The sequence below is a fragment of the Felis catus genome, chromosome A3 (assembly GCF_018350175.1).
Source record: "Felis catus isolate Fca126 chromosome A3, F.catus_Fca126_mat1.0, whole genome shotgun sequence".
Lineage (NCBI taxonomy): Eukaryota > Metazoa > Chordata > Mammalia > Carnivora > Felidae > Felis > Felis catus.
In genome coordinates, this window is record NC_058370.1 from 113431306 (window position 1) to 113443364 (window position 12059).

The 12059-nt window shown below is 41.3% G+C and overlaps 1 protein-coding gene across 6 annotated transcripts in view; it reads right to left on the reverse strand.

Annotated features, from left to right (window-relative positions):
* The window catches only part of LTBP1 (latent transforming growth factor beta binding protein 1), a 402670-nt gene that overhangs the window by 257740 nt on the left and 132871 nt on the right, over nt 1–12059 (reverse strand). For 4 of the 6 annotated variants that reach the window (XM_023251973.2, XM_023251970.2, XM_023251968.2 and 1 more), the window contains exon 4: nt 5662–5831. In XM_023251973.2, the coding sequence (XP_023107741.2) occupies nt 5662–5831 (170 nt within the window). The remainder of the gene's footprint in view (nt 1–5661; nt 5832–12059) is intronic. The other 2 variants (XM_023251972.2, XM_023251969.2) reach the window with 1 other exon arrangement.

Sequence of the window (12059 nt, forward strand, 5' to 3'; positions counted from 1 at the left end):
TCTCTCTCTCTCTCTCTCTCTGTCAAAAATAAACAAACATTACAAAAAAAAATTTAAAAGCTAAGTCCACCTTGATAGGAAAACCATTGGAATGGGCAATGGAAAATCTGATTTAGAGAAGTTTACATTTCTAAAAATTTCCAAACACGCTAAGATACAGTAGAAGAGACTAAGTAGCTGTACCAGAGAGTGATTGTCCCATCTTTTAGCTCTTCGGACTCTCTGTACAACCTACAAACCATTTCAATTACAGGGGTATTTCAGCTCATCCTCAAGATCTCCTTTTGAAGGAAGTCTACTACCTGTCTACCTATCTTCGTAAGCTCCCCAGTACTCACAACCCCAAAGATAAAAAACGCCCTTCCACCACAGACTCTAACAGAAATATTCTCTGCTTTTACCATTATCCAGCATCCATGGTGTTTTCACTACAACTGCGGTCTGGTGTGGATACTCATCTTACCTTCAAAGGGCTTTTTCTAGAGAGTTAAGTCAAACTAATCTCTTTTTGCACAAATTATTTGGGTTTCCTCTTGAACATATGCTATACTAATAATCTGGATAGTTTTTATGAGGTGGTATTGCAAATGTTACCATGTCATTTTAACTTTTCTTCCCTTGGGTTACAAATACTACCAAAATCAACACAACAGAATCTTATTTCCATACTCAATTCTTTCCTAGAAGTCACCAAGGAAGACCCCCCTCACCCCAAACCATCTCTAGAGAGAGCCAGTGAGCTCCACTCCCGGGAGGTGTAACTACTTCTGTGGTGCAAAAAAAAAAAAAAAAAAGTTATATTAATATTTTTAACATAACATGGCTTTTAATATATTCAGATTGTACAATCATCATGACCATCTAATTCCACAGTTATGTATTGACCCAAAAAAACTCCTTATCCATAAACAATCACAACCCATTCCCCCTCCCTGCAACCCCTAGCAATCACTCATCTACTTTCTGTCCATGTGAAGTTGCCTCTTTGGGACACTTCATATAATGGAATTTTGTGTGATCTGAATCCTTTCGTGTCTGGATTCCTTGACTCCACATGTTTTCAAGGTTCATTCACGTTGTGGCATGTATCAGTATCCCATTCCTTCTTTATGGCTGAACAACCCATTGTAAGATCTACCGCATTTTGTTTATCCATTCATCAGATGATAGACATTTTGGTTGTTCGCGCTTCTTGGCTGTTATGAATGATGCTATGAACATGTGTATACAAGTTTTTGTGTGAACATATGTTTTCAATTCTCTTGAGTATATACCTAGAAGTGGAAATGCTGGGTCATATAGCAACTATGTTTAACTTTTGGAGGAACTCAGGTGATAGCTTAATGTGATTCAGTCTAGCCAGATGGGGTTACTGGTTCATCCAATAAAAATGTTATTTCTGTCAATATTAAAAGGCTTTCTTTAAACAGCCAGGAGTAACATCCATTATTTTCCCAATTGCTGTGTGGCCTGTCACTCGAACATGAAAGGAAACTAGACTTATCAGAAAAGAGTGGTTTCCTGGTAGTTCATGCTTTTCTGGCTGTCTTTAAACTAGTGGCGATTTATCTGAGAATCATCACAGTGAGGAGGGTGGGTTGCTGAGGACAGTGACAATGAAGGACAGCTGCTTATAGGCAGCACCTCTTGGACAGCTTTTGATTCAATGGCTATATTCTAGCACCTACAGGTCCAAAATCTAGATGTTTTCAGTACACTGTAAGAGTGAGCCACTAGATCAACACCCAGAAAACTATAGCCCATGAGACCAATCTAGTCAGCCACTCAGTTTTGTGGGGTTTTTTTTAAACAATCTGCCAGCTAAGAATGATTTTTCACATTTTTAAACAGTCACATTTTTGACAGTTATGTAAGAACCTATATATAACATCCTCAATTATGTACCTTGGCTCATCAAGCCTGAAGGATTTATTATCAGATCCTTTAAGAAAAAAGTTTACAGACCCGTGCTCTAGCTGATACTCATGCAAATTAAATTCTCTTAAGACCAATGAAGGAAGCATAGCACCATTATCAATTTCTCACTGGAGATATCCAGTAAGCAGCCAATGTCCAACACAGGATGTAGAGTGGAGTAACCTAGGAAGTGGCTCAGAAGGATGGGAAATGCACAGAATCAAAATGGGAAAAGCAGTAAGGACACAGTGGTTAGGGAAGGAGAGTTAGAACATCAAACCTCTGTGAAACTCTAATAAAATCTTCATTCATCACAGCAGAGAACACCTCCCTAGCAACTCGATAGTTTGTTTCTCCCTATCTACCTTGTTTTATCTAGAGAGTGCTAGACTTAACACATTAACACATTCTGCTTCACTGAACCCATCACCCCCCATTGTCATCCCTTTCCTGCTTACTCTGACCATTTCGCTCTTGGCCTACCAGGTGTCAAATGCACATCCTTATTCCCTTGGTCTTGCAGGGCTGCGGCCACCCCTTATTAGGAGGTGATTAATCTACACCATGCTCAGAGCTCTAGATAAACATCATTACTGCTGTTTGCAAGATACTATTAAAACTACCAATTGGTCATTGCAGTAGACCACCTTCTTTATCCCAATGAAACAGAAAAACAACACTTGTCTTTTGCCAAGCTCAATGTTTTCACTAGTCCCCCAAGCTTCTTGAAAGTAATGGCAGTGGACTGTTTTGACACACTGGTCCCTCAGACTCTTCCCAAGATAGATGATCTCTACCTGCTCGGAATACCTTCTGTTTTTCTCATAAGTCAGAATTTCAGAATTATCTGCTCCTACAACTGGACCTTCAAATTCTTCAGCAAATTGAGAGGTTCCTATGTTTGCACTTGACCTCTTCTACAAAGATGAAATTAAAGACACTGGAAGTCCCTGCTTTTCCTCAGACTTCCCTTACTAATGTCTCTTCCTTTCTCCTACATGTAAGGTTTTCTTGGGGGCTCCTTTCACCTAATACAAAGCTGGATGTGGGGAGACCTCACTTTTAGGTTCTTATTATGACTCGTTCCTCCTTTCTAGTTTTAATCTTTCTATTGTTGTTCTTACTCGATTTTACTATTTCCATATCCTCATGGTCCTGCCAAATTACCTCCTTTTAAAACTTTCCCATTAGCCTTCCAACTCTCAATAGAGTTCTGGTCTCAGCAAAAAATAGCCGCATCTCCCTTCCTGGCCTGCTTCAGTTAGTTCTATATGCCTGCTTCAGTTAGTTCCTGGGCTTCTTTTTTGAACAGTCATTAAATCCTAGGGAGTTTGAGCAAAGAACTCCCATCACTGTGATTACGTGTTAGTCTGAATTCGTTTACTAGCTCCCAGCTATGGAGAAACTACATTTTTTATAATTTGTTTTTATTTTAGAGAGAAAGAGCACAAGCAGGGAGAGAGGCAGAGAAAGAAGAGAGAGAAAGAGAGAGAGACAGAATCTTAAACAGGCTCCACTCTCAGCACGGAGCCCGATGCAGGGCTTGATTTCACGACCCAGGGATCATGACCTGAGCCAAAATCAAGATTTGGACACTCAACCGACTGAGCCACCCAGATGCCCCAGAGAAACTACCTTTAAACAGAATGAGTGGCAAATTTATGGACAATACAGATCTTCCTGTTTTTCTAAATTATAATTTCATCTTCCAGAAGACCCTTCAGCAAAGGTTTGAGCATTTAAAATACACACAACAGGGGTGCCTGGGTGGCTCAGTCAGTTAAGTGTCCAACTCTTGCTCAGGTCAGGTCATGATCTCATGGTTCATGAGATGGAGTCCCCATATCAGTTCTGCAGTGTGGAGCCTGCTTGGGATTCATTCAATCATTCATTCATTCATATTCTCTCTCTCCCTCTATCTCTCCCTAAATAAATAAATAAATAAATAAATAAATAAATAAATAAATAAGTAATCATTTAAAATAAAATAAATTACACACAACACATGGGGGGACCAGTCATTCCAATAATGAATCATCGACAAACCAAAACCGGTCTCATCTCTAGTCTTAATACCAGAGAGTTCAGACCACCTTTTCCTGACACTTTCATATAGTTCAAAATTCTCTTCCTTACCAGTATGATTATAAGCTTTCAGAAACTCTCCTCCCATCACATTCTAATTCTGGAGAACATCTAAGAAATACATGATCTATACAATAACCCAAGGAAACAACATTGGGGTTATTTTTCAAATAAGATTAGAAAAATATTATATACTCAGCGATATTCACACAGAACAGGTTATCAAGCACTTACCCCAAAGGACCTTTTTTTTTTTTTAAGGTTTATTTATTTTTGAGAGAGAGAGAGCATGAGCAGGGGAGAGGCAGAGAAAGAGCAGGATAAAGGATCTGAAGCTGGCTTTGTGTTGAGAGCAGAGAGCCCAGGTCGGGGCTCTAACTCTCAAAGCATGAGATCATGATCTGAGCTGAAGTCGGATGCTCAACCAACTGAGCCACCCAGCTGCCCCTCACCTGAGGACCTTTAAAACAAGATGCACACCCTGTCCTGCAAATGACTAGGAATTATCACACCTAAAGGATGAGGAGATGATCTATATGACTGCTCCAGTCTTCCCTCTTGAAAATCCCCAGGACTTGCTTTCCTCATCAGCCCAATAAACCTCATCCAACTGTTACTCTGGGGATCCAGGCTCAGGTCACGGAGCAGAATTTTCCCAAAAGATGAAAAACGCAATGTACAAACCTTGTATTAGATACTCTTTCTGTTAAGCGACCAATTGTAAGGGAAGAGTCAATCACTCCAGAAGAGTGACCAACTTAGGGAGGTGGGGGTGGGCCCGGGGAATCAAAGCCACAAAGATACAGACTCCTAAAGGGCCAAACAGTAGTAAAAACTCCCTCTCAGCTATTTTGCACTCCTCTTGGTGGTGAAAGACAGTCCTTTTCAACCTCACAACTGGCATTCTTTTTCATTACTTGTGGCGCAGGCAATCAGTCAACGTGAGACAGAGCAGGAAGCTGCTGGAACGAGCGTGTGCGTCTAGCTCTCGGCTCTGAATGGTCTGCGCCTCACTCCAGAACGTTTCCTCCAGATGCTGCCAGCAGACACTCTGTAATACCTAAACCACAAATCATCACATTCCCCACCCTTTGAGCCAGGCCTTGTCCTTGAGAGCTTCCCACATAGTGAGATATTAACCAAGCTGGCCACTGATACAATAGCTCTTTACAAAGTTGGAGTAAAACCTGCCACACCATCTGCTCGATCTACTAAAAAGTGGACTCGTATCATAAAAATATCCATGGTAGGTGAACCTCAGAGAGTAATGCAGGACATTTCAGACATTTCACATGGACTGAATCCTGGCTAGCTTGCTAAAGAAAATATTTTATCAATGTAAACATGTCAGGCATACAAGTGTATCTAAAATTAGAGCAAGTATGTGTCAGAAATGGAGCCATCTTGCAGAAACAGAATTACAGGCAGGTCACTCTAGATTCTTTGCCAATATCCAAGGAAACCGCCTTTCCTCAAAATAAAGAAACCGTGCTGCTATCTGGTTGTTCTGGGAACCAGGGAGGGTTTGTTGTTGTTTTCTTTTAAAGGACTCTTAAGTTTTATCTACTGTGACACATTAAAGCCCTCTAAACCAAACAAAATGTTTCCAAACTATGATGCTGTAACTTAAAAAAAAACCATTGACTGGACTATACTCACACTGAAAAGGCGCCATAACTTGACCCTGCTTGAATGTCAAAGGGAACGAACCTTCAGTGGACTGCTCTCCCGAGATCACCTTCTGGGCCGTGAAGTACTTGGGCTTCAGCACATACTCCTGGGTCTGGCCATGATGTATCATCACATTCTGTGAGGAAAGTGGTGTCACTCTGGGAAGAAACAAAGTGGGGAGAGGGAAATTAGTTATGGACTTTTGAAACCAAGAAGGAGAAAAGAAGACGTTCAATTTAGAAAGGAACGTAGATTCCATGTGAGGCTCGATTTTTCTCTTCAAATACTGTAGCGGACCACTTATAACACAAGGAACTAACCACTTACACTTAGAAACGTTAATATAAAAGAGACTCCGCTCATCTAGTCAAGAAGCATAGGCTATCTAGGCCACCACAGGTGGATTCTATCAGAAGATTTGGAGCACACAGCCTTTATGCAGAGCACGGGCCATTTATATGTAAGACAGACAAAGACACATACAGAAGCGGGTACCAACATTTACAAAGTGTATTTTCCATATACTGATAAGTAGGCAGTATTGGAAACGCAAGGAAAGGAAAGGAGGAAGAAAATACAGAAAGAGGATTATGCAAGAAGTCCCCGGCTTGATCAGTCACGCAAAATTAACTGTCAACAATCAGAGCCTGTAGAGTAACCAGTGGGACCTTCCTAATGACAGAAGAAGAGAAGGTCAATCTCTTCGAGCCTCACCTTCCTGAGCTGTAACACTGACAGAATCACTGTCAGACAGGCCAAAGAAAAAAGTGCTTGTAAAAAAGTCGGAACACACAAAAACTGGGAAAATTTTGAATTATCTTTTGAAATTGTAATTATGGTAAGAAACACATTCAACTTTTTCTAGTTAACCTTTAAATTTTTTATGCTGTATCTCTTAACAATTAAAACTGTACTATTCAGGTTAAATGTTTTATAATTATTCATTCCTAAGAAGGGGAACAATGGTAAGAATAACGGATCACAATCTCATTTCTTCAAGGCCCCACGTGAACAACTCCGAGGACTCCCGAACACAATTACTGTGTATTCACCCTCTGGTCTGACCGTTTTCTATGGCAGTTCTTTTTTGTTGCATGTAATGGAAACTGTGCTTTTTTTAAGTAGTTTTTTAAATTTAAATTCCAGTATAGTTAACATACAGTGTTACATTGGTTCTGAGAATTTTATCCAAAAAATACAAAAACACTAATGCAAAGGGATACATGCACCCCTATGTTTATAGCAGCATTATTTACAACAGCCAAATTATGGAAACAGACCAAGTGCCCATCGACAGATGAATGGATAAAGAAGATGTGGTGTATATACACAACGGAATATCATTCAGCACGTAATGTAAACTTTAAAATAACAAGTCTTTGCCCACGTTTAATAATTCCCTGAAGGACAGAACTAAAATCATTAGCTAAGTAAGACTAATAAATAATCAGACAATGTAAAGAAGATACACCAACTCATTCCAGAAAATGCTTAACTGTATCAAAACTGCTGGGACAGAGCACTGTAGCAGCAAACGGAGTCTTTGGAAGGAGACATCTCTGGTGTCATCTTGAATTTTATCACCTGGGGCATATTAAAGCTGCCTACACCAAACAAAATATTTCTAAACTATGATACTCTAACTTAGGAAATGGTTGCCTGGGATATAATCACACTGATAAGGTACCCCCAAACCCCAAAGACTCTCCCTAATAAGGGACTGTACTAAACAAGAAGAAGAAATGACATTGTGACAGGTGAGTATGTAAGGTCAGTTGTCAAGACACCAAAAACACCACTACACAGTGTCTTGTCAAAAGCAGTAACAGTCTTGAATAAAGTCAGTCTATTTGAGTCTAACAATGAATGAGGTATTCTGTGGGACAAGGCATCCATGAGAAAGGAAGGAAGAGGCTGGGATTAACGATGCTTCCCTCTTACCTAGTCAGTGATCTCTATCCACCACTTTAAACCTCAGAGTTGCAGAACAGCCTAGGAAAATCCACTTTGGACCTGAGTTTTCCCAGACACAACTCCATGGAAGGGCGCTCCCTCTATCACCAGACTAATGACTTAAATTACTAAAAGCCTAAGTAAGGCTCAATGTTGTAAACACTTTTGTTTTGATGATGTAAGTGTTGGTCTGAACTTGAAGTATGTTTGGTTGGAATACAGTAGAAAGTATAACAGCTGGACACATCTGGTGGTGAATGGTAAGAACCACAAGTCTACTCCATCAGCCTCAAGAAAAGGGGAAGCCCTTCTTCTCATCTCCGGGGCAACCCACTCCCCAGCTGTGCTGTCATCCTGTCACTACACTGTTGACACCTGCTGGCAAAAGTACAGGCTTGCTCCTATTCAGAAGAGGACAGCCTAGCATTCCAGCTGCGACCACTGCCAGCTAGGTACGACTGGGGTCTGCCTTTCTAGTGGAGTTCCTCCCTTCTCTCCCCTCTGAATCAAGGAAGTGAGAGGCGGCAAGAAATCAGCAAGAAAGAAGCTGAGAGCTTATATACGGGCTCCTTTTCTCTAAACCCAACTGGAAAGTACAGAATAAACAAATAAGATGAGCTTACCGGGTCTAGAACTTGAGCAACAACCCTCAGCCATCACTGACTTAAGGAAATGAGTAATGGTAGTTAAGTCTGACTACATTGTAAGTATTCACCATGTCACAAATTGCAAATATGGAGCTACCCCTGAACCGTGCTTCCCCATTTTCCAGCTCCTTTCCTCTTCCCCAGTGCAAGTGTGTAAACACACAAGAAGAGACTGAAGCCACTCTGCACGACAGCCTCACGGAGAAGGAAGCAAAGCCATGGACAGTGATACCATGTGGGGAGAACAGAGAAAACTGTGCGCTCACTTCACAAATACACGATTGCCATCTTTTTCTCTCTTCCCTTCTTCCTCCTTTGCAGTTCATGTTCACTTTCCCCTCTAATTTCATCACTCAGTTATTTCCACTCTGGACCACTTCTAAGCCCTACAAATATATATTCTCTTTAACTCTCCTTTTTTTACCCAAGTATTTCAGGAATAATCTTTCTCCCTTCATTTCAGTTGAGATATTTTCTATTCTTCCCTTCCCTCCTCCGAGGGGGAGGGGGAGAGCTTAACTATCACTAGTGAACATCAAATTTGTCAGAGCATTACAATTTTTCTAAGAGAATACTAAAATATTTGAGAAAACTAAAAATGAAAACTACAGGATCTCTGGCTCAAATGGTTTTTAAGAAAAAAAATGGTTTTTAGATATCTATCTTATCTTCCTCCAAAGATGCCCCTAAAATTATAAGGAATAAAAAAAAAAAAAGAAAAAGCAAAGATTCAGGGCGCCTAGATAGCTCAGTCCGTTAAGTGTCTGACTTCGGCTCAGGTCATGATCTCACGGTTCGTGAGTTCAAGCTCTGCATCAGACTCTGTGCTGACAGCTCGGAGCCTAGAGCCTGCTTCCGATTCCGTGTCTCCCTCTCTTTCTGCCCCTCCTCCCCTCAAAAATAAATAAACGTTAAAAAAAAAAGGAAATATTTAAATCTAGAGTTGACATGTGGCTGTTACAAAATAGTACAGCTACACTAGTCATTAAAATATTGAAATATTCTCTTCTGATAGATACCTACTATCCCAAGACCCTTAGCCCCCCTCCCTACTCCCTCCACCAGGTCCCCACAAGACATCCCTTCAATCCTGTAAATAAGGAGTTAACATTCAGCAGAAATGGATCTCTGGGTGTCCGTTCCAGCATCCCTTCTGATTAATCAATACCTGTGCTACACAGGGTACTAAATATGGTCCGTGTCACCCATTAATAAACACACAAGAGATATTTCAACAAATCTGTGGGATTCAAAGTGGGATGAGAAACACTGCCTGTTGTAGCAGCATGTAGTTCAACGTGTAGTAAGAAGAACATTTTATTTAGAGACCATACACATCTACATAGGGATTGTGCTTTTATGTAACTAAAACAATCTTATAAAATATTTACCCTTACCATGTGTAGAATACTGATATTTTGTCCTCCAATCTATTTTTTGAACCACTACATTGATTTCATGACTTTGTGACTCCCTAATGGCTTGCAACCAGTAGGTGTAAGGGCACTGCTCAAGAACCACCGTGTGAGGGCACAGGCACAAAGGAAGTGATCTTCGCAAGGAAACAGAGGATCTCTGGACCCGAAACCAAGTAAAGCAAAGGGTGATTTTAAAAAGTAGGGCTGTACACTGGTGTCTTCACTAGAAATCTGTATATAAAGTCAACTGTTCCCCAACTCTAGCAAACAGAGCGTCCAAGTCACATTTCTACTCTTCTCAGGGGAAAAAAAAAAATATATGAGTATTTTCATCTAAAAGAATGGAACTATGTGGTGTAAACCACAAAACTTACTCCGCCCCTCACTCCCAGAGTAAGACCTTCTCGTTCTGGATTCTGGCTTCCCCTAGCTCAAACACTGGTCTCCTATTTCTCCCCCTAAAAAGGAGCTTGCTGGGCAACCCAGAAAACAGGGAGTTCCAGAATGATCCCAGGGTGCGGTGGGGGTGCTGGGTGGAGGGAAGGAACCATGAGAATGGAAAACAGGATTGCAATTTTGGAGACACCTGACTATATATGATATAAATGCAATTGGTAGAAAGAAAAACAGGAGAATACATTGATATCTGATGCTAGGAATACTCTCCTTCAAGAACCATGCATGAAAGCAAAGGACACATACAGAGAGAGAAATCCAAGCATCGAGTTGTACATCCATGGACAGGATATTACAAATGCTGTAACTGTCAGAAACAACCATGTTACCAACTGTGGTGATATTCGTGTACAGGATTAGCTAGAGAAGGCAGGAAAATTCTTAAAGAATAGGAGAAACGGAGGGAAGACTGGGAGAGCCACTGCCCTCGCCTTATAAAATGGAGGGTCTTCAGATAACATTCATGACCTTGATAGAGAACACTGACACAAGAAAAGAGAAGTATAAATATGCTGTCAGGATATACATGAACTATGCAAATGAAATAATGATTTTGAGAGAAAGGGTGGGGAGGAGAGAAAGTAAAGCAAGCTAAATCTTCACCTCCTACAGCAAGAAGTATTTAGACAACATCTAAAAGGAATAAATCAAGAAGCAATGGCTGGATAGAGCTAACCACAAGAAGGACCAATAGGGCCTGAGGATTAAATGTGGAAGAGCTGGAGACAAAAGGAAAAGGATTAAGTGATAATGAAGGTTTCAAGCCTGGTTGACTGGACAGGTACTTCTGTTCAAGGCCAAGGGGAAAAGTAAGAGCAAAGAAGCAGGCTGAGTTATGGCAGTCGGAAGAAAGGGTCAGTCAGTGAGGATGAGAGTTATATTAGAGACAGACTATGGAGCAAGTCTCTGAGGGATGATTAGGGAAAGCCTCCAAGATGAGGAAAAGTGATGTTCTCGGAGGAGCCAACTTCTTCAAAGGCAAAAATGTTTTAGAAAAAGGAACACAGAACCACACAGTCTGGAGGATATCCATGCTCAGGGGTAGGGATATAAAGAGAAAATGGGGGGGGGGAAGGGAACTGGAGAAAAACAAGAATAACATAGGTCCAGAAATGATAAATGGAAGAAAGTTTCTAGGAGGAACAGAGAGGGGACCACCTGCCAACTGCAGCACAAAAGGCAGAGAAAGGAACTGGGGAAGGCCACGCCTGGGGTGGGTAGGTCACTGGCACCACCCACAGTGTGGGTTCAGTAGTGACAGGAGTGTGGCTACAGCAGGCAATACATTAGGTAGGTGGCAGGCCGTGACACATGGACAAGACGGCCCAGGAAAAACAGGCTGGAGCTTAGAGGCAGGGCTGGCCATCTGAGGACCTGAATCTGTGGAAACCTCTCTATCTTTATAAGCAGAAAGGAAACAATTGCATACAACTTCTTTCCTTAAAAGAAAGGATTAGTCACATACTGTTTATACTGCTGCCTTCATAGTGGCAATTTTTGGCACCCGTATAGACTAAGCTTTTCCATATTTCTACTAATTCATTATTTGACCTGTGGAATGGGTGGGAGAATCTGGCAAAACACAAGCCCCTTTCCACTTAAGGAAAGCGCTCTGGACCTCACAGAAGGAAACCCCCAACAGGCCATAAAATGTTTCCCACAGAAGGCCAGTCTAACACAATCCAAGCCTTTCCCCTATGTTTAGCGTACTCAGGTTTATAATCAAGACTAAGAGAAACCAGAAGGGGAAAAAAACAGAGCTACAGGAGGAAGCCACTAAGGGTCAACCTCCAGACTTTCAGGGCCAGTTTCTCGTTACAAAATTCAAGGGCTCCTATGTGCCTCGCATGGGTGACAAGCTGTTCAAAAGCATGGGTGCGTGCTACTCACAGAAAAGGCAGTGCACTCAAGT